The sequence below is a fragment of the Brachyhypopomus gauderio genome, chromosome 1 (assembly GCF_052324685.1).
Source record: "Brachyhypopomus gauderio isolate BG-103 chromosome 1, BGAUD_0.2, whole genome shotgun sequence".
Taxonomy (NCBI): Eukaryota; Metazoa; Chordata; class Actinopteri; order Gymnotiformes; family Hypopomidae; genus Brachyhypopomus; species Brachyhypopomus gauderio.
In genome coordinates, this window is record NC_135211.1 from 21,303,926 (window position 1) to 21,326,607 (window position 22,682).

Consider the following 22,682-nt stretch of genomic DNA (forward strand, 5'->3'; position numbering starts at 1 on the left):
CCGCCTTCAGGATACAATGTTTGAACCATTGGATGCACACGGTCCTCCAGAATGGTTTGGTAGTCCTTGGCAGTGACGCGCTCATCTACCTCAAGTATTTGGCCAAGGGAATGCTATGATATGGCAGCCCAAACCATCATTGATGCACCCCCATGCTTCACTCTGGGCATGCAACAGGCTGGGTGGTACACTTCTTTGGGGCTTCTCCACACCGTAACTCTCCCGGATGTGGGGACAACAGTAAATGTGGACTCATCAGAGAACAATACACCATTTTGGATACAATCCAGGTTAGCACCCGAACTTTCAGACAGCTTCCTCTTGCGTCCACAGTTAATTCTGTTGAATGTGGTTCTTCCTTCTTGGTGGTATGCTGCCATTACCCTAGATACCGTGGCTCTTGAAACATCACAAAGACTTGCTATCTTGGTCACAGATGTGCCAGCAAGACGTGCACCAACAATTTGTTTCTTTTGAACTTTGCTATGTCCAGTGGCGGAGCTAGACTTTTTTTCAAGGAGTGGCCAAAGGGTGACCAAGGCTTTATCAGAGGGGTCCATATATAAATGATGAATGAAAGGAATCACATATTTTCTCTTAAAATGACCATTTCCAGTGGGGTTGCACTAGGGGTGGCAAGGGCTCTGTTGGGGGTGGCAATTGCCACCCCTGCCCACCCTTTGGCTCCGCCACTGGCTATGTCACCCATAATATTGTGTGCATTGCAATATTTTGAGCAAAACTGTGCTCTTTCCCTGCTAATTGAACCTTCACACTTACGCCCTTACTGGTGCAGTCTGCAATTAATGAAGATTGGCCACCAGGCTGGTCCAAATTAGCCATGAAACATAAATTGTCATGAAACCTCTCAGTTTCAGTTTCATTGTCCAACCCCTGTAGTTGTGTGATTTAAAGCTGAAATCATTATCAAAAGTGATGCCCAAGTTCTTAACACACTGTTAGGCCTTCAGATTAATTTGATTTAAATAAGTCTGAACATCAGACTTTGACTGCATCTGTATTCAGTCTCAGGTCATTTGCTACCTTAACTAGTGCTGTTTCTGTGCTGTGGAGGGCTCTGAAACCAGACTGAAAAGTGTAATTTATTTTGTTTGCTTTAACATGCTCATTTAATTGGGTTGACATAACCTTTTCAATGATTCTGCCAAAAAAACGAAGGTTAGATATACAGTGGATATAAAAAGTGTACACACCCCGTTAAAATGCCAGGTTTAGTGATATAAACAAATGAGACCAAGACAAATCATTTCAGAACTTTTTCCACCTTTAATATATATAACCTGTAAATCTCCAAAAGAATGTCCAGGGTATTAGATGTACCATGGGACACAGTGAAGACAGTCATCATCAAGTGGAGAAAATATAGAACAACAGTGACAGTGAAAAGGACATCCCTCCAAAATTGATGAAAATATAATTGGTCAGGGAAGCTACCAAAAGGCCTACAGCAACATACTATCTACAAAAATTATCTAGTACAGTCCAGTTACTTAAGAGTTTCATGTAAAATTATATGCACTCCTTGGTGTTTCTTTGTAATTGTTTGTCTTAAAATACCTTTGTAAATTTTAGTCTAAATGCCAAAGTAAAATGTACAACATTTTTGTAATTTTTTTCTTTTTGTGAGAAGCAAAACTGAAAACAGCAAGTAAAAGGTGCTTGCAGGATCCATGCATGCGCAGTGACATCAGCTTTTGCTCCAAGTCAAACGTTTTTCACATGAAATGCAACAGAGATTTTCACTGTGTGTTCAGTGGTTGTCTGGTTAAAGAGGACTGTGCTGTGTGGTATATGGTCACAAACTGAGAAATAAATATCGTGCTAACTATTAATGTGGAAAACGTCTTGCTGCCACGTTAGTAACAGTAACAGTTAGCTATGCTAACGAACCTAGCCACTAGGGTGTACATACCAGTGTATTTTAGTGCCGGTCCCAAGCCCGGATAAATAGGGAGGGTTGCGTCAGGAAGGGCATCCGGTGTAAAAACTGCGGCAAATCAAATGATGCGGATCAAAAATAGAAATTCTATACCGGATCGGTCGAGGCCCGGGTTAACAACGACCGCTACTGGTGCTGTTATCCAACATATTCCGGCATTAGCGGAAATTGGACTACTGTTGGGAAAAGGAGGAGGAGGAGAGGGGGGAAGAGGGTTCTGAAGCTGAAGGAGAGGACACAGAGCAGGAAAGTGGAGGTTAGAGTTGGTATGTTGAATGTGGGCTCTATGACAGGTAATGGGAGAGAGCTAGCTGATGCGATGGAGAGGAGGAAGATAGATATACTGTGTGTACAGGAGACCAAGTGGAAGGGGAGCAAGCAGTTGGCTAAAAGAATTGGGATTTTCAGCGAGATGGAGAAAGTAGACAGAGGTAGAAGGAGATGTGTCATAAGGCAAAGAGAGCAGTGGCAGAAGCTAAAGAGAAGGCATATAGCAAGCTGTATGAGAAGTTGGACACTAAGAAAGGGGAAAAGGATCTGTACAGATTGGCCAGACAGAGAAACCGTGATGGGCAGGATGTGCAGAAGGTTAGGATTATAAAGGATAAAGATGGAAATCTTGAAGGGTCTTGAAGATGAAACTTCCAGGCAAGAGGAGGAGAGGTAGACCTAAGAGGAGGTTTATGGATGCAGTGGTAGAGGATATGAGAGTGGCTGGTGTGTCAGTGGAGGACACTCAGGACAGGGCCAGATGGAGGAGTTTGATCCGCTGTGGCGACCCCTAAACGGGAATTGCCGAAAGAAGAAGAAGAAGAAGTTAGCTATGCTAACTATGTAGATGTTGTACAATCTTTTGATTTTACTGCATTTAACATTTTTGTGCATGTTTTGTATCAGAAACATACTGCAATAAATAAAATATTTGGCAGGTAAGCATTGGTAAAGAATTTCAAAATTACTACTATTACTATTATGTAAATAATAAAAGCCATGAGAGAATGGGGCACTACATTGTAGTAGTAAAATCTACTAAGGTACACTGAGTAAAATCGAATTGAATAAACGTGTTGCAAAGTAACATTTGCTGAAACCTTTGTAGTTCAATATACTGAGAATGAGTAAATTGAGTAAATATTGGTTGAACATATGCTGTTAAATTTACTTGCAGTTTTACATTTTTTTAAGTAAACCCTACTCCAAATTTTTTCAGTGTTGGTGCAAAAAAAAGCACTGCACATTACCAATAAAACACCATGCCCACAGTGAAACACGGTGGCGGCAGCATCATGCTGTGGGGCTGTTTCTCTTCAGCTGGTACTGGCGCTTTAGTCAAGGTGGAGGGAATAATGAACAGTTCCAAATACCAGTCTATATCGGCACAAAACCTTCAGGTTTCTGTTAGAAAGCTGAAGCTGAAGAGGAAGTTCATCTTTCAGCATGACAATGACCCAAAGCATACATCCAAATCAACCAAAGAATGGCTTCACCAGAAGAAGATTAAAGTGTTGGAATGGCCCAGCCAGAGCCCAGATCTGATTCTGATTGAAAATCTGTGGAGTGATCTGAAGAGGGCTGTACATGGGACATGCCCCAATCTGACAGATTTAGAGTGTTTTTGCAAAGAAGAGTGGGCAAATATTGCTAAGTCAAGGTGTACCATACTGATAGGCTCTTACACCAAATAACATCAAAAGGCGCTTCAACAATGTATTAGTTTAAGGGTGTGCACACTTATGCAACCACATTATTTTAGTTTGTTTTTAATTGAGATGTACAGGTTATAGTTCTCATTATAGGTTGAAAAGGCTCTGAAATTATTTGGCTTGGTCTAATTTTTTTTATATCACTGTAACGTTCTGCGCGGAACAGAACACGGAGGCGGACACAAACGCTGAGGAGAGCGAGATTTATTAAAGGAAATTCCAAAGGCAGAGTTGTAGTCACGGGCATGGGTCATAACGGGCTGGCAATCCGGACATGAAATGTACACAGGCATGAACACGGACAAAGAAAACAACAAGGCAGACTGACTACGGAGGGACAGGCAAAATACACGGATGACGGGTAACACAAGGCGCAAACACGGCAGTACTCACGATAAACAAGATCAGACAAAAAGACCGATACAGACAAGGGCAATACAAGGACTTTTATACACAGGACTAGACAAGGACCAGGTGCGAACAATGATAACAGGGGCGTGGCAAACAATGGGAAATCAGAGACAACGAGCAGGGCGGCATAAACAGGCAGGGAATACAGACATGAGGGAACCCAGAGTGACAGCTATGAGAGGGGGCGTAGCCCTACGTGACAATCACTAAACCTGGCTAAACAGGGGGTGTACACTTTATATCCACTGTAGGTCAATAATTATTGAGAACCACTGTTCTTTAGTAGTGGTTTAACAACTGCAGTTTAAAGAATACTAGGACATTCTCCCAGTTGCAGAGACTGATTAACAATTGTTAGAGCATCGAAATGAAATGAATTTTTACTGTCATTACACATTGTACTTGTACATTTGCGAAATTGGTTTATAGCCCCTCCCCTCTTTGTGCAAATAGAAAAGCTTTAAATATAAACAAATTAAATAACAGATTAAGAGCTACTATACAGGGTGTAAGCACCCTGTATAGTAGGCAACATGGTGGGCAACACGGTGGCTTGGTGGTTAGCACATATGCCTCTCAGCACTGGGGTCTTGGGTTCAAGTCCCTATCTGAGTTTCCATGTTCTCCCTGTGTTTGTGTGTGTTTCCTCCCACAGTTCAAAAACATGGAGGTTAGGTAAATTGGCAGTCAACAAATTCTCCCTGAGTGTGTGTCTGTGTCTCTATGTTCAATAAAAAGTAGTGTGTGTGTGTGTGTTTGCTTGTATGCCCAGTGGTGGATGGTGCTCTGCCACTTCCTGCACCCCACTCAGTCAGTCACCCAGGGGGCTGTGGCTTCCGGTAGAGAGTACGCTGTGTGCAATTGGCTGCCGCTTCTCGCCGGTGTGTGTGTGATTGGTTCAAACATCTTATGTCCTGGGTGTGTACTGTTCTTGACAATTGTGTAAGCCCTCCTGAGATAGAGAGTTCTGTAGAGGTCTTCCAGGGAGGGGAGGGAGGGTCCAATATCCTTCTGTGTCATGTTGATGACCCTCTGTATGGCATTTTTGTGTGCTATGGTACAACTGGAGAACCACGCAGAGGTGCATAACGTCAAAACACTCTCAATGGAGCAGCGGTAGAAGACAGTCAACAGTTTCTTTTCCAGATTCAGCTTCTTAAGGGTTCTTAGAAAATAGAGGTGCTGTTGGGCTGAGGTGTTAGAACACCATTGGAGATCTGCATCCATATACACCCCCAGAAACTTGAAGCTGGACACCCTCTCCACACACTGTCCATCAATGCAGATTGGCTGCAAGTTGGGCTTCCTCCTTCTGAAATCTACAATCAATTATTTTGTCTTGGAGCCGTTGATGACATCACTCTTAGCACCACTCCACTAGACTTTGAACCTCTTCCCTGTATGCCATTTCATTGCCATCAGATATCAGTCCGTCCAGAGTGGTGTCATTAGTGAACTTGACTGTGACATTGTCCGAGTGGTTGCTGACACAGTCATAGGTGTACAGAGTTTAGAGGAGGAGTGGGCTCAGCACACAGCCCTGTGGAGAGCCAGTGTTAATGCTGAAAGCTCTGGAGAGATGTGAGCCAACTCTAACTCTCTGTACACGGTCTGAGAGTACGTTAGATAATGAACTCAAAACCTGCTTATAAAATATGTTGGGTCCAGTTCTTATGTAGAGGATTTTAGTAATGAAATCAAATAGTGTTACCATGTCAATTTCTTGGAAATAATGTAACTGATATTAGGGTTGATAGTCCATTACTGCTTGTTGCTATGTTCTGCCTTATACTAGTAATGTTGTCCTTAGAAAAACTGCAAACTCATCACATTTGTCATCTGAAATTCAGGGAAGACACAGGAGGTGAGATGTACTAGCCAGTCTATACTTCTGACCATGGCAGCTGAGTTATTATTAGTTGAATTAATCAAGGAAGAGAAGTAGTTTTTCTTTGATTTCACTTCACTGTTGTAATTCTGTAATGCTGTTTTATAAATATCAAAATGTACTTCCAATTTTGACCTTTGCCAACACCTCTCAGCCTGCCTGCAATCTTTTTTAAGTTCTAAAACAGATGGAGTGTTTCTCCAGGGCCTCATAATTCCACCAGAAATAATTTTAGCTACCCTTGGTACCACAACATCAATACAATTTCTAACTCTGTGTGTGAATGTTTCAACAAATTCAAATCCTCCAATAGTACAAATCCTAAAGTGCACATAAGCAGGTATATGAGATATGAACGAATGAGAGAACAGAGCTAGAACACAATGATACTAGAGACAAGGAAATGAGTACAACATACCAGACATACAGTATGAACAATAACCAACAACAGGGAACATGACATGCAGGGTTTAAACACACAAAAAAAGCAAGAAACACACATTGAAACACACGTTGAACACGCGACACACACATTTTAGGTTATTCAAGGAAGGAAATTACAGAACATAGACTCACCATCAACCTTTTATTAGAAACATCTATTTTGCATCTAAATAGCTGGTTAACTTATTAGATACATCTATCTTTAAATGGCCATCTGTAAGCCACCTGTTGCAATATAATGTACAATATGTCTGCAAACAACTGCTGTTCTTACCACTGGGCATTATTACATCAGGCACAGCAGTGTTAATATTCCTTTTAATCGAGATATAATCTATAGATATATAATCTAATTGAATATGAATACATTAATCACAGAAATTATCTTATCAAAGAAACAGGCCAGCTCTCACCTGTGCAGCAATGTTTCTTGATAACCAATCCAATGAAGAGAACCAAGAATTGGCATGTAACTTTTTGACAAATCACACCTCTCAACTTCTGCATTTTCACCTCAGTTCCTAAAACACAAGATCCAAAACAAAACCACAGACTAGTTGATATCATTTTGTATTCACTTTCTAAACATTATCAATGAAGAAAAAATTCTTGACAATGCAGCAACAAACAATGATCTTGTATCTCACATGTGATTGCATGTCCACCAAAATAAACCTCCACTGTTTCATACATTTTACCAAGGCAGAAACAATCATGTCTAACATGAACTGTGAAATCTGAACTGCTATATCACACCACGATCTAATGAAATTAACCTGTATGTATCTAAAAATAAACTGGACGAGTGCACAAGGATCTCATAGCTGCAGAGTGCATTACATGCTTCTCCAACATGCAGACATGAGGAAAGGAGTATATTATGGTCATTAGAAGCTTCTCCAACATGCAGACATTAGGACAGGAGTTTGCTATGGTCATCTGTAACACAGTGAGCCATCATCAAGCCTTTTCAGACTCTCTGGGAACACATCTTCATTGTATGATTTCCAATTATCTAATGATAAAACATCTCTGGTTAAAAAACAGAATAAAGATATAAAAAGGTTTTATATATCATGTTTTAAATTTTGACTTTGAAAGCAATATGTCTACAATATTGCAATATTACAATATTATAAATCTACATTACAAGGCAAGACTAAATTTGCCAAAATTAACTAAGCATTTGGAAAAGCTGCTTCAAAGCTGTTTCCAAGGTACCAATATAAAATTGCCAGTCACAACCAGTAAAAAAACAGTGCACTTTTGAAATATCTAAAGTAAGTCTACAAATTAATTATGGGAAGGAAACAAAACAGTGAGACTTACTTTAAAGACTGCCCTTTATAAATATGTAGAAAACTCTTTGGGGACCTGGCTAAAGTCTTTTATACTGCCTTCATAGGCTGACGTCTGACAGGGTTAGGGTTAGGCTAACCCTAGGTAGAGATAGCTTCTATATTTGCACTGATTCCTAATATGAATAAATGCTGTGATATTGTATTTCAGTATATAATTTATGAATCAAGTATATGGTAAGCACTACCATCTCAGCTTTACTGCATCATCTGCCAAAGGCATATAAATTTTCATTTTGAAGTACACTTTAAAATCTGGCCCTATTAATAACTCAATGGATTCATTTTCATTTGATACTCTGATTGCATTTGGCTTAGCTAGACTATAACTAATTTGGTAGTGTTAGTTTATTCTAGTCTTTGTATAAATGTAAATTAATAAATTTGATTAGGAAATGTAAAAAAGTGTAATGCAAATGCTGTAACTGTGGGTGTCTAATGAGAGAGCTGTAACACACAAATGATGTATTACATTATTTAAGTTATAAATGTGAAGAGGAATGTGAACTGGCACGTTTTGTCATTATTGAAATGAAAATGTTAAGATTGATTTTAAATGTCTGGACTTGTCTTAAAATAACAAATAAATATTTCAATTGAAAGGGTATAGAATGAAAAAGTTGAATGAAATATGTACATGCAACAAAACACCAATGACACTATGTGTGCAAATTTAGTTTGTATTAAGTACCAAAGAACTTTCAAAAAATATTTTTATTTTTGACTTTAGAATCGCTTAAGGTTTGCAGACCAAACAAGACTAACATGTGCTTTAAATGACTTACCCATTAAATCACCAAGCTATCACACATGAAACACTGAAATCTTCATTGACATAAAAACAAACAAAAACAAAAGCAGTAAATGTATTTTAAAATTGATTGAAAGTAACCAAATTAATTATTTATTAATAAAATACTGGTCTACGAAGAGGATGCCCCATTTTGTTTACATCAAAATAACAAAAACTCTTCTGTTTAAAGGTTTATATAATTAGTTACCGCAGTGCTCAAACTATAAAACACCTATATTCACAGTACATGATATGATACATGAGCACATCATGATGATTGCCAATTAGGGATACACAGGGCAAGAATCTATTACCAAACATAGCTTGATACTTCTGCTTAGTAAACAGTAATCATTCTATATAAGAGGCTTCCCCAAGCACTAGTACTACGTAGAGCACCCTGCAAGGTGAGAGAATTTTGGTGTAGCTGTTGCTGAATAAAATGTAGTTTAAGAACTATATTTGTTGATTAAGGCTAATAATTTACTTGATTATAATTTTACTTTCACATGCAATCTGCTAAAGCTTTTTTAACTTTCTTTTTCAGTGTCCACAAGCTGCCAACTCATTTTTGCTTCCCGTTTTCTAGATCTGAGATCAAAGTAAGGGGTTGCAAATAACATTTAGGCATGACAGTCAAATAGTATATTGAAAATGTAATAAAATATGAAATATAACAACTCTATGATTTTACTCCGTAGTAAAACATCACCATGGGGGATGGAGAAATGGAGTGTTTTGGGCCGGCGGCCATTTACCTGCGCAAGCCAGAGAAGGAGAGGATTGAGGCCCAGAACAAACCTTTTGATGCCAAAACAGCAGTGTTTGTGTGTGAGCCCAAGGAGATGTACCTCAAGGGTACACTAAAGAGTAAAGAGGGAGGCAAAGCCACTGTTGAAACGCTGTGTGGCCAAGTAAGTGGAAAGAAAACTGATGGCATGAGTAGTTCTAGATGCATCTTGGCTTGTTAATGTAATTGCTGAGTTGTATAAAGATGTGTTTAATTAATATATGAAAAAATATGCAGTCATGTGCAGAAACTCATACAGGGACAACAGATCTAGTAATTTCAGAAGAAGCTACTGTTATGCAGACCTTTAATGTTATCCTTTCACAGAAGCTCACAGTGAAGGAGGATGAAGTCTTTCCCATGAACCCTCCCAAATATGACAAAATGGAGGACATGGCCATGATGACCCACCTCAACGAACCTGCTGTGCTGTTTAACCTCAAAGAGCGCTACGCAGCATGGATGATCTATGTAAGCTTAACAAAGGATCATAGCTTTTGCAAATAAATATTAAAGAGTATATTATTGTGACAAGATTATGGAGAATGAATGTGAAAGAGTATATTGTCATGACAGTAGGACCATTTCTCTGGATTCTCCTGTAGACCTACTCAGGGTTGTTCTGCGTCACTGTGAACCCCTACAAGTGGCTCCCAGTATATGATGCAGTTGTTGTGTCTGGATACAGAGGCAAAAAGAGAATTGAAGCCCCGCCCCACATCTTCTCCATCTCTGATAACGGCTATCAGTTCATGCTCACTGGTATGACACTGTTCAATGTTTTTTAAGTACTTTGATTTATTATTTTTTTATTGTTTTTGTTAACAGATTTTGATTGCTTGAGTAAATCTGTTGTCAGTCTCAGTCTCACAGAGAGAGTACAAAATGATCTCTGTATAAAATCTGTAACTGAAAGATGGACTACATTTTACATTTCTCATTTACATTAGACCGTGAAAACCAGTCTGTCCTGATCACGTAAGTTCAAACTCACCACAACTTTCATTATAATTTACATTATTTACATCAGTTAAAGCTTTTTAAAATTTGTTTCCTAAAAACCATGTAGGCTTAACGTTTGAACGAAGCTGTGATTTCCCATTAACACCAGCTCCTATGATCCATATTTAATGCATATATTGATTCCACAACATACAATTGGACATATGCAAGCACATGAAGTTATTGCCTCTCAGAAATTGTAATACTCTCAATAATATCAGTCTATTTTAATACATTGTCCTAATATATATACATTATTATGAATGTATTAATGTATGTATGACAAGAGTAATAGAATATATATATAAAGTTTTGAATCAATGCCTAAAATCTTCAGAAACATTAAGAATTAATAGCTGAGATAAAATTAAGAATTCTAAAGTATAGACTTTTTTATACAGAATTATATCTTCTAAATGATAAACTGATTCAAACTCCAATCGAGAATCTGGTGCACTATAAAGCATTCTAAAGTATGGACTTTTTTGTATAGAATTGTACATTATAAATGATACACTAATTCTATCTCTAGTGGAGAATCTGGTGCAGGAAAGACTGTGAACACCAAACGTGTCATCCAGTACTTTGCAATGGTTGGCATGACTAGTGGAGCAAAGAAGGCAGAACCTGTTGCTGGCAAAATGCAGGTAACTGACCTGGTATTATGTATGAAGAATTAAGACCTGCTCAGAGGCCTTTTATATATTCCTGCCTGTGTCTCTAGGGGTCGCTGGAGGACCAAATTGTAGCAGCCAACCCCCTGCTGGAAGCTTATGGTAATGCCAAAACTGTGAGAAATGACAACTCCTCTCGTTTTGTAAGTACATTACACCATTTTTAAAAGATGTAATAGAGTGTATCAAACAAAAAAGAGACAGGACTAAAAATATATATACTGTGGAATACAAAACATTTTTTAATTTCCAGGGTAAATTCATCAGAATTCATTTTGGACAATCTGGAAAGCTGGCATCAGCTGATATTGAAACCTGTAAGTTTCAGTCTGATAATGAATGCATCCTTTTATATCATCATGTCATGTATGAGTTCATCAAACAAGGGCAAGAAATAAACTAAATTTAAGATAACATGGTTAAACAACATATCACATACATCAACAATCTCTTCAAAAGCACAGTTGTGAAGATATTGATTTTCTCCATGAAACACATTGATAAAGAAAAACTAATACAAATATATGAACAGATCTACTGGAGAAGTCAAGAGTCACTTTCCAGCTGTCTGCTGAGAGGAGCTACCACATCTTCTACCAGCTCATGACTGGACACAAACCAGAGCTGCTTGGTATGAACTACTAATTCCTATTTGCTATCAATGTTGTTGTATTGTTTACACTAACACATATCCAAATTTTTCATGTCCACACAGAGGCACTGCTCATCACCACCAACCCTTATGACTACCCTATGATCAGCCAGGGTGAAATCACAGTCAAGAGCATCAATGACATAGAAGAGTTCATTGCCACAGATGTAAGTAGAACTTCTAAGAGCTTAAGTGATATATTTTTTTAAAGCAGCATCTTCATTTCTCCTTTCTCTTCAAACACAGACTTCTATTGACATTTTGGGCTTCAGTGCTGAAGAGAAAATGGGTATCTACAAGTTGACTGGTGCTGTGATGCACCATGGGAACATGAAGTTCAAGCAGAAGCAGAGAGAGGAGCAGGCTGAGCCTGATGGCACTGAGGGTAAATATCACAACACATTACCAGATTTGTTCAATTCTATTATAAGTAACATATATAAGCATTTAGTTGAATCAATATCACTATCACTTTTTATTCAGTGGCTGATAAAATCGCCTACCTCCTGGGCCTGAACTCAGCTGACATGCTGAAAGCTTTGTGCTACCCCAGAGTGAAGGTCGGAAATGAGTTTGTGACCAAAGGCCAAACTGTACCACAGGTAATGGGTTAATATTAACCGGAGGAAATAATGTTAGAATTCTGAACAGAGGACCAAATCTCTGTATAAATTTTGCAGGTCAATAATGCAGTCAGCGCTCTTTGCAAGTCTATCTATGAGAAAATGTTCTTGTGGATGGTCATCCGAATCAATGAGATGTTGGACACAAAGCAACAAAGGCAGTTCTTCATTGGTGTTTTGGACATCGCTGGATTTGAGATCTTTGATGTAAATCTATGTTGATTTTACACTCTGCATTATATAATATATTCACAGTGTAACAGAAAGTGCATTAACATCCATGTTCTAAAACAGTTCAACACCTTGGAGCAGCTCTGCATTAACTTCACAAATGAGAAACTGCAACAGTTCTTCAACCACCACATGTTTGTGCTGGAACAAGAGGAGTACAAGAAAGAAGGAATTGACTGGGAGTTCATTGATTTTGGTATGGACCTGGCTGCCTGCATTGAGCTTATTGAAAAGGTAAGGGGTGCAAATACATTAAGACTGTTAAACAAACTCCAGAATGTACAAAGAAATAGGAGTATGTATTATTTTCCATGCCAGTGTTCCTGAAATATCATGACATTCACTAGTCAGTCACACTAAGGCTTATTGAGAAGGTAAGGGGTGAAAAGACCAAGACTTGCAATACTAAGACTCAGATTTACTGTTAAACAAACTGCAGATTATACAAAGGAGTGTGTACTATGACAACGTTACTGAAATATGAGGATATTCACACATTCACTAGTTAAGTCAGACAACCACTTATACAAGTACTATTGAAGTGATATCAAAATTTGTCACCAACAGCCAATGGGCATCTTCTCCATCCTTGAAGAGGAGTGCATGTTCCCCAAGGCCTCAGACACATCTTTCAAGAACAAGTTGTATGACCAGCATCTTGGCAAATGCAATGCTTTCCAAAAGCCAAGACCAGCCAAAGGCAAAGCTGAGGCCCACTTCTCCCTGGTGCACTATGCTGGCACTGTGGACTACAACATTATTGGCTGGCTGGACAAGAACAAGGACCCCCTGAATGAGTCTGTTGTGGGGCTTTATCAGAAGGCAGCAAACAAACTTCTGTCCTTCCTGTATGCAGCCCATGCTGGTGCTGAAGGTAAGATTAAATCATTGTTACTGTTTTTGTAGCTAAGAGCTGGGCTGAAAAGGTTAACCATTTGAGGTAATCTCAACAATTCAAGTGAAGGCAAAAACGAAGTCTGTAAATGAACGAGACCTGTCTAATCAACATTAGTAGTTTTAAGTTTCACTCAGTGATTTTAAATACATTTTGCATTTTGTGATTTACTAAAAAACAAGTACTCATGAGGGAAAATATTAGTGTTTTATAGTCCAAATAAAATGTAATTATATATTTGGATACTAATATATAATATAATAATAACTAACCAATGTAAAATAACAATATTAAAGAAATCACTCTGTCAGTAGATGCTAAATGGCACTGTAAAAGACATGTTGACATGTGGTAAATATGTTACTTCTGGTCTGAAATGCATAATTAATTAGAAAATACAATTATTTTGAACTCTCTTCACCAAACAGCTGAAGGTGGTAAGAAGGCTGGTAAGAAGAAGGGTGGTTCATTCCAGACTGTGTCTGCTCTGTTCAGGGTAAGAACAATTTTACACAAAAATCTGAAATGCATAAGGCTACATTCACCTTGGAAAGTTGTGCCAGCAGTAAGCATTGCAATATGCATAAACTAATCTATGCAACAAATTATATCTTAAATAAGTGGACGACAATGTCAAACTCCACAGGAGAACTTGGGCAAGCTGATGACCAACTTGAGGAGCACTCACCCTCATTTTGTGCGTTGCTTGATTCCAAATGAGTCCAAAACTCCAGGTCCGTATTCTTCTGATTTCTATAAATTATAATTTTACTGCAGACATTGTAATATTACAATGGCCATTGTAGGTCTGATGGAGAACTACCTGGTAATCCACCAGCTGAGGTGTAATGGTGTGCTGGAGGGTATCAGAATCTGCAGAAAGGGATTCCCCAGCAGAATCCTCTATGCTGACTTCAAGCAAAGGTAATTTCTTTAGTTTCAGGATTCCAGATTCTGTGATTAATTCAATATTGTTATAAATACAGTAAGCTACCACTTAGACTTCACTATTGATTTATAAACAGGTACAAAGTCTTGAATGCCAGTGTCATCCCAGAGGGACAGTTCATTGACAACAAGAAAGCTTCAGAGAAACTCTTGGGCTCCATTGATGTGGACCACACCCAGTACAAGTTTGGACACACAAAGGTGATCACAACCATCATCTTGATCATCATTATTATTATTCCTCTGAATGAGAGCAATACATAAAAAAACATACTGCTTCATGTTTCACTGAACAGTGTAGTATAGTGGCAGAATAATGTGAATTAAAACATGGCTCTCAATTTTTTTAGTTCCCTTTCTGTGAGTAATATTGTAATATGCCTCTTTTATACCTTTCATACATATTTCATAAGCACTTCTCAAAACTGACAGTAGTAGAAATGTAAGGAAAAAAGATAAAAACTAGATAAAATTATTTATTTTTGAACGTGTAGATAATTTAAGTCTTCACTAAGTGTAAATGCACTGAAACCATCCTATTTGCTTTAACTAATATTTTATTAATTATATTTTATTTATTCTTTTAATTTAAAATTTTAAATGTATTATTATTATTATTTTGGAAGGTGTTCTTCAAAGCTGGACTGCTGGGTACACTTGAGGAGATGCGAGATGAGAAACTGGCTAATTTAGTGACTATGACTCAGGCTCTGTGCCGAGGCTACCTCATGAGGAGGGAGTTTGTAAAGATGATGGAAAGGAGGTAAAGAATATGAGCATAGAATATGCGGTATCATATACAACACAAAATTAAATATTTATGTTGACATGAATAAAACATAATAGATACGAATGGAACTTAACTGGTTCAATTTGAATTCTAGAGAGTCCATCTACTCTATCCAATACAACATCCGCTCATTCATGAATGTGAAACACTGGCCATGGATGAAGCTGTACTTCAAGATCAAGCCTCTACTGAAGACTGCAGAGACCGAGAAGGAAATGGCTAGCATGAAAGAAAATTTTGAGAAGATGAAGGAGGATCTGGCAAAGGCATTGGCCAAGAAGAAAGAGCTTGAGGAGAAGATGGTTTCTCTTCTGCAGGAGAAAAATGACCTACAACTGCAAGTGACATCTGTAAGTACATCAGACAAGTACATATGTCTCTGCAGACTTTGCAAAAAATTACTATAATATTCCATTAAACAGGAAACAGAGAACCTCGCTGATGCAGAAGAAAGATGTGAAGGGCTGATCAAGAGCAAGATCCAGCTTGAGGCCAAACTCAAAGAGACAAATGAGAGGCTGGAGGATGAGGAGGAGATCAATGCCGAGCTGACTGCCAAGAAGAGGAAACTGGAGGATGAATGTTCTGAGCTGAAGAAGGACATTGATGATCTGGAGCTCACCTTGGCTAAAGTGGAGAAGGAGAAACATGCCACTGAGAACAAGGTTTGAACATATTACATATTAATTTATAAATTATATGACTACTTATGTATTTTGTCCCTTTTACACATCGACAAAGATTGTGTTGAAATGCTTTTCCACAGGTCAAGAATTTGACTGAGGAGATGGCCTCTCAGGATGAAAGCATTGCCAAGCTCACTAAGGAGAAGAAAGCCCTTCAAGAATCACACCAGCAGACCCTTGATGATCTCCAAGCAGAGGAAGACAAAGTCAACACTCTGACCAAAGCCAAGACCAAGCTTGAACAACAAGTGGATGATGTAAGAATTAAAAAAGTAGAATCTGTGGTATATGTTCATGATATTGGAATATTTCAGCAAATATCAGGTGTGATGATCCTAATTGCGCTGATTCCCATAAAATGTAGCTTGAAGGCTCACTGGAACAAGAGAAGAAACTTCGCATGGACCTTGAGAGAGCAAAGAGGAAGCTTGAGGGTGACCTGAAACTGGCCCAGGAGTCCATAATGGATCTGGAGAATGACAAGCAGCAGTCTGATGAGAAGATCAAAAAGTACAAATCACCTCACATTACAACTGGCACCTAATCTAATCACTTTGCATGTTTTAAAATGAAAGTATCTAATTATTGCACATACTGTCATAATATAACAGGAAGGACTTTGAAATAAGCCAATTGTTGAGCAAGATAGAGGATGAACAGTCAATGGGTGCCCAGCTACAGAAGAAGATTAAAGAACTCCAGGTGATTCATCAATACAAAATAATGGAATTTCATTAAAAATAATCCAGCAATAAAGAAATCTCTAAAATGTAAAAACTTATTTTTCAGGCTCGCATTGAGGAGCTGGAGGAGGAAATTGAGGCTGAGCGTGCAGCTCGTGCTAAAGTTGAGAAGCAGAGAGCTGATCTCTCCAGAGAACTTGAGGAGATCAGTGAGAGGCTTGAGGAAGCTGGTGGTGCTACTGCTGCTCAGATTGAGATGAACAAGAAGCGTGAGGCCGAGTTCCAGAAGCTGCGTCGTGATCTGGAAGAGTCCACTCTGCAGCATGAAGCTACAGCTGCTGCCCTCCGCAAGAAACAAGCTGACAGTGTTGCTGAGCTTGGAGAGCAGATCGACAACCTTCAGAGGGTCAAACAGAAGCTGGAGAAGGAGAAGAGTGAATATAAAATGGAGATTGATGACCTGTCCAGTAACATGGAGGCTGTTGCCAAATCAAAGGTGTTTTTAATTCACATTAAGACAAACAAAAATTGTGTTTAGAAAATAACATTCTGATTCATCCAAAAAGTTCTGCTTTATCCACATGACAAATCCAAATGGGCGTGAAATATTGAAAAAACTTTACATATATAAATGTTTTGTCCTCTGGTGTACCTACGTATTTAGCTTCACTTGAAGATAACAATTGTGGTGGAAATTTAAATATTTACACAACTTACCTGTTTGTACTTTATTGTCATGTATATTTTTCTAGGCAAATCTAGAGAAGATGTGTCGTACCCTTGAAGATCAACTGAGTGAAATTAAAGCTAAAAGCGATGAACATGTCCGTCAACTGAATGACATCAGTGCACAAAGAGCACGACTTCAGACTGAGAATGGTAACTAGTCAAAGCAAATCAAGAGATTAAAATGTTGATTTGCTTGACTAATGTAACTAGAATGACCTCTTTTTAAAGGTGAATTTAGCCGTCAGTTGGAGGAGAAGGAAGCACTTGTTTCCCAGTTAACTCGGGGAAAACAAGCATACACACAGCAGATTGAAGAGCTCAAGAGACAAATTGAAGAGGAAGTAAAGGTACTATTAGGACTACATTACTAAATACCATTGGAATACATTCTTTTCACAACTGAGCAGCAATCCAGTAACAAGTACACTGACATTTGCTAGGCCAAGAATGCCCTGGCTCATGCTGTCCAATCAGCTCGTCATGACTGTGACCTGCTCAGAGAGCAGTTTGAGGAAGAGCAGGAGGCCAAAGCTGAACTCCAGCGTGGAATGTCCAAGGCCAACAGTGAGGTGGCTCAGTGGAGAACCAAATATGAGACCGATGCCATCCAACGTACTGAGGAGCTTGAGGAGGCCAAGTAATTGAATTAAATTCACAGTACACTACACTACAGAGACTGCAAAACTGACCTAATGATCAAACCTTTTTAGAAAAGCATGTAATAACCATCAAAATTTCCATAGGAAAAAACTCGCCCAGCGTCTCCAAGATGCAGAGGAATCTATTGAAGCAGTGAACTCTAAATGTGCTTCTCTGGAGAAAACCAAGCAAAGACTACAGGGTGAAGTAGAGGACCTTATGATCGATGTTGAGAGAGCCAATGCATTAGCTGGCAACCTGGATAAAAAACAGAGGAACTTTGATAAGGTCAAATATCTGCCATCGAAAATGGTCTATGAAATATGAAACTGTTATCATGGTAAGAATGAATATGAAATAATATCTGATGTTCCCTCTACATTTCAGGTCTTGGCAGAGTGGAAGCAGAAGTATGAGGAAGGCCAGGCTGAACTGGAAGGAGCTCAGAAAGAGGCTCGCTCTCTCAGCACTGAGCTCTTTAAGATGAAGAACTCATATGAGGAAGCTCTAGACCAGCTGGAGACTCTGAAAAGAGAGAACAAGAATCTGCAACGTATGTTACAAGGACACTTGTTTCAACGACAAGAACACTCAAAAGAAGTGTATAAGCAAGCACATTTAACTGAACTTTTTTTAACTGAACTATTTTCTCCTCAGAGGAGATCTCTGACCTCACTGAACAGATCGGGGAGACTGGAAAGACCATCCATGAGTTGGAGAAAGCAAAGAAGACAGTGGAGACTGAGAAATCGGAAATCCAGACTGCTCTTGAGGAAGCAGAGGTATAAGCCTACATAATGATACCATATTTGGAAGCAGGATTAGGTCTGTCATGGCCTGGTGGTTAGGGAACTGGTCTTGTGACCGGAGGGTTATAGTGCCCCTGAGCAAGGCCCTTAACCCTCAATTGCTCATTTGTATAAAAATGAGATAAAAATGTAAGTCACTCTGGATAAGGGCGTCTGCCAAATGCCGTAAATGTAAATGTCTGTCCTACATTCCTTAATACAACCAATATCATTACTCAGGGCACACTCGAACATGAAGAGTCCAAGATTCTTCGTGTTCAGCTTGAGCTTGGTCAAGTTAAGGGTGAGATTGACAGGAAACTCGCTGAGAAGGATGAGGAGATTGAACAGATCAAGAGGAACAGCCAGAGGGTTATTGAGTCCATGCAGAGCACTCTGGACTCTGAGGTTAGGAGCAGGAACGATGCCCTCAGAATCAAGAAGAAGATGGAGGGAGACCTGAATGAGATGGAGATTCAGCTGAGCCATGCCAATCGCCAGGCTGCTGAGGCTCAGAAACAGCTCAGGAACGTCCAGGGACAACTCAAGGTAGGACTTTGTTGTATTGGGGGGTTGCCCAGTGAATGTAGCTTGAGTCATTATTGGGTCATAATTACAGCCCTAATCCCTTTAAACATCAGGATGCCCAACTCCACCTTGATGAGGCTGTCAGAGGACAAGAAGACATGAAGGAACAGGTTGCCATGGTGGAGCGCAGGAATAATCTGATGCTAGCAGAGATTGAGGAGCTGAGATCTGGGCTGGAACAGACAGAGAGAGGACGCAAAGTGGCTGAACAGGAGCTGGTTGATGCCAGTGAGCGTGTGGCACTGCTGCACTCTCAGGTTGGTTATTTCAGCTTGAAACACTGGAGCTCCTTTGAAGGTAGCTGGTAACCAGTTATAATGGCTTTTTTGTTTTGCCTGTCAATAGAATACCAGTCTAATAAACACCAAAAAGAAGCTTGAAGCTGACCTGGTGCAGATCCAAGGTGAGGTGGATGACACAGTCCAGGAGGCAAGAAATGCTGAGGATAAGGCCAAGAAAGCAATTACTGATGTGAGTGTTAAATACCCACACTGTTTTACCCACTCAAACTATGAATGATAACCATTTACATAATTCATATATGCCTTCAAATTTTGTATGAATGTGGCTCACTACATAAAAACTAAAACTCATGACATGGCTCACACACTAGGCTGCCATGATGGCAGAGGAGCTGAAGAAAGAGCAGGACACCAGTGCTCATCTGGAGAGGATGAAGAAGAACCTTGAGGTCACGGTCAAAGATCTGCAGCACCGTCTGGATGAGGCTGAGAGTCTTGCCATGAAGGGTGGAAAGAAGCAGCTCCAGAAACTGGAGTCTAGAGTATGTTACACTCTTTATATTTAGTAAAAAATGTTTTCTGTAGTTTTGTTTACTAATTCAAATTGTATGCATGAAATATGATCCATAGGTGCGTGAGTTGGAGACTGAGGTTGAGGCTGAGCAGAGACGTAGTGGTGATGCTGTTAAAGGAGTCCGCAAATATGAAAGGAGAGTAAAGGAGCTGACCTATCAGGTACTGCATGAACTCAGTAAATACACAGACCATGTTTCCGTACAAATCAAATAAAATCTAAATCACAGCTAATCTCTGCAGACTGAGGAGGACAAGAAGAATGTGATCAGACTGCAGGATCTTGTGGACAAGCTGCAGTTGAAAGTGAAGGCCTACAAGAGACAGGCTGAGGAAGCTGTACGTTTGCCCCTGGGCAACATGCACTGTGCATTTAGTATATGCACAGCATTACATTTAATTGCCCCCTGATAATATCAATCAATATTTTATACCATATCACCAGCTCTAACTGGGGTCATATCTGATTCTTTACCAGGAGGAGCAGGCCAACACTCACCTGTCCAGGTACAGGAAGGTGCAACATGAGATGGAAGAAGCCCAGGAGCGTGCTGACATTGCTGAGTCCCAGGTCAACAAGCTCAGAGCCAAGAGCAGAGATGCTGGAAAGGTAAATTAAACAACAAATTTTGTTATGCAATTTACCATTAACATGCAGAGACATACCACTTTTCTTCTGAACTAGTAGTATTAGTACAAGTAGTGCTAACAATACATTTATTCATTATAGGCCAAAGAGGAATAAGAGACAAAGACCATTTTGGACCCCACCAAGCAATAAAATCATGTATGTACTGTGAAATGTTCATGCACAAGTGCAATAAAATAAAACTGCAAAGTTACTACAGTGTTTGCATTTTATTCACCTGGTCAAAACACACTGTATAGCAGACTTACTCATGAAGAAACTAACACCTACAACATGTGGTGAAGTGCTTACATGCTCATAAAAACAGCTTTTTGTGGCATATAAAAACACAAACATCCTGCAGCTGTTCATGTATAATTGAATGCTGAAAGTAGATATGTGAATGCCTGATTTGAATGCATAGTACAAACCTCTAATCAGTAAAAACATTGATTATAAATGTCATGGTGAGTGAGGAATAGGAAGCTGAGACAGTGGTGTCTCACAGAACATTTAATAAACGGACTACAGAGGGCAAACTTCAGAGGTTTATATACATATATTAATGAGGAGAAAAAAGGAGACAGGTGAAACACAATAACATAGGGAAAGATAACAATTGGCGTGGCCAAACTACAAACACCCATGAAACACAGGCACACTGAACAGTGGACTGTACAAGGATCTGGGAGGAGACAGGCGTGTGTGCGCACAGTACTGTTACAATTTATTTGTAAAGAAAGACAAGACAAAATGTATCGTAAAAAAGAAAAATAGTAGGAATAGTACTTCAGATTTAGACCTATTTGTATGGCTTTTACCTCTAAATTCCCCTGACTACCAATGAATCACATATGCATCAATTACATAATGAAAAATCTGGAAAGGGACTCCAAAGGTAGATGCAATAGAGACTTGGTGCTAATTATATGAATTACCAGCATATATAGAGTATATAGCATGTTTTGTCTAGCACACATGCAGAGCTACTTTGTACTGCGGCACTATATTCCACTATATCTGTATATCTATACAATTTGGTCTATATTTTGTATGTATTGCTTATATTGTGTAGTATTGTATGAATGTTCAACACAACTTTATTTAACCCATTGGCAAAATACATATTACAAAGACCTTACACTGAAAATGCCACACAAACTCTCATACACAGAGCATCCAAAAACAGCTCAGGAAAAGCAAGAAGCCAAGTCATGCATGCAACCTTGTGGGCCTCGATGTAATCAGTTTGGTTGTAGATGAACTGCAACATTAAAAGTCACAGTTATGACTACAGATGTAGAAGAGTATTTCTAATAGCAAGGTCAGGAGCATATGATGAGAATAAAGAGAAACAATCTCTCACAAGAGTGAAGATCCTGCCATGGCCGCCACATTTTTGATCTTGCCTCATAATTAAGGAAATTCTACAAAAGGTGTTTTTATTTAAGCTAATTGCCAACATGTGAGACAAGTCATGACATGTGGAATTAAAAACCTTTAGAAACACAATGATAGAGTGTAATCTGACATATTTTGAAGACTTAAGGACTAAGGAAAAGTATCAATACACAGTATGCACCAAACTTTTACTCCACAGCTGCATTCTATTCATAATGCCGCTGTGATGGTAGTCAAAAGACATGACACGCATTCAAAAACACTTATCACATGTGTCACAGCCCCCTTCTCTTCAACTCCTCCCCAAGTCTATGTGATGTGTCATAGGCAGTTGTCTTTGTTTGTGTCTGAATGTGTACATGCGTGTCTTTCCCTTGCCACATTCCCACTCCTGATAATCAGTTCTGTGTCACACCTGTTTGTTATCGTCCTTGTTAGTGTTAGGGTTGCTTGTTGCTCTATTATAAAATAAATCCTTTTAATTTATTAAGTTATAAAACCTATATTACTCCATCGATCAACGATCAAACCATTCAAGTGAATAAAGAAAAATAACATCAAAA

At 39.1% G+C, this 22,682-nt stretch overlaps 1 protein-coding gene and 1 long non-coding RNA gene across 3 annotated transcripts in view; one reads left to right on the forward strand and one right to left on the reverse strand.

The window, feature by feature from the left end:
* Positions 1-20,703, reverse strand: part of LOC143512226 (uncharacterized) — a 45,861-nt gene extending 25,158 nt beyond the window's left edge. For both annotated transcript variants that reach the window (XR_013130396.1, XR_013130393.1), the window contains exons 1-2: positions 20,590-20,703; positions 6,820-6,927 (exon numbers count right to left, since the gene is read on the reverse strand). This is a non-coding gene — a long non-coding RNA (uncharacterized LOC143512226). The remainder of the gene's footprint in view (positions 1-6,819; positions 6,928-20,589) is intronic.
* Positions 9,092-20,932, forward strand: LOC143512162 (myosin heavy chain, fast skeletal muscle-like). Its single transcript, XM_077002151.1, has 40 exons — positions 9,092-9,159; positions 9,259-9,471; positions 9,675-9,818; positions 9,953-10,109; positions 10,298-10,325; positions 10,882-10,996; positions 11,074-11,166; positions 11,277-11,340; positions 11,556-11,654; positions 11,739-11,842; positions 11,922-12,060; positions 12,159-12,277; positions 12,356-12,505; positions 12,593-12,763; positions 13,097-13,403; positions 13,853-13,920; positions 14,071-14,158; positions 14,231-14,348; positions 14,450-14,573; positions 14,999-15,135; positions 15,257-15,512; positions 15,585-15,827; positions 15,929-16,105; positions 16,213-16,358; positions 16,460-16,550; positions 16,638-17,027; positions 17,284-17,410; positions 17,489-17,607; positions 17,701-17,897; positions 18,004-18,187; positions 18,287-18,452; positions 18,557-18,681; positions 18,928-19,236; positions 19,329-19,532; positions 19,621-19,746; positions 19,889-20,059; positions 20,148-20,252; positions 20,334-20,429; positions 20,569-20,700; positions 20,821-20,932. Exons 2-40 carry the CDS (start codon positions 9,271-9,273, stop codon positions 20,833-20,835), a joined length of 5,805 nt encoding a protein of 1,934 aa, XP_076858266.1. The 5' UTR covers positions 9,092-9,159; positions 9,259-9,270; the 3' UTR covers positions 20,836-20,932.
* Positions 20,933-22,682: the final 1,750 nt, after the last annotated feature.

Excerpts from the sequence above, each read along its gene's own strand:
- LOC143512162 (XM_077002151.1), top strand. The coding sequence starts at position 9,271 with ATGGGGGATGGAGAAATGGAGTGTTTTGGGCCGGCGGCCATTTACCTG. Across the intron at positions 17,898-18,003 it reads GAGGAGCTTGAGGAGGCCAA|GAAAAAACTCGCCCAGCGTC; the intron begins GTAATTGAATTA and ends AAATTTCCATAG. Across the intron at positions 19,237-19,328 it reads ACGTCCAGGGACAACTCAAG|GATGCCCAACTCCACCTTGA; the intron begins GTAGGACTTTGT and ends TTTAAACATCAG.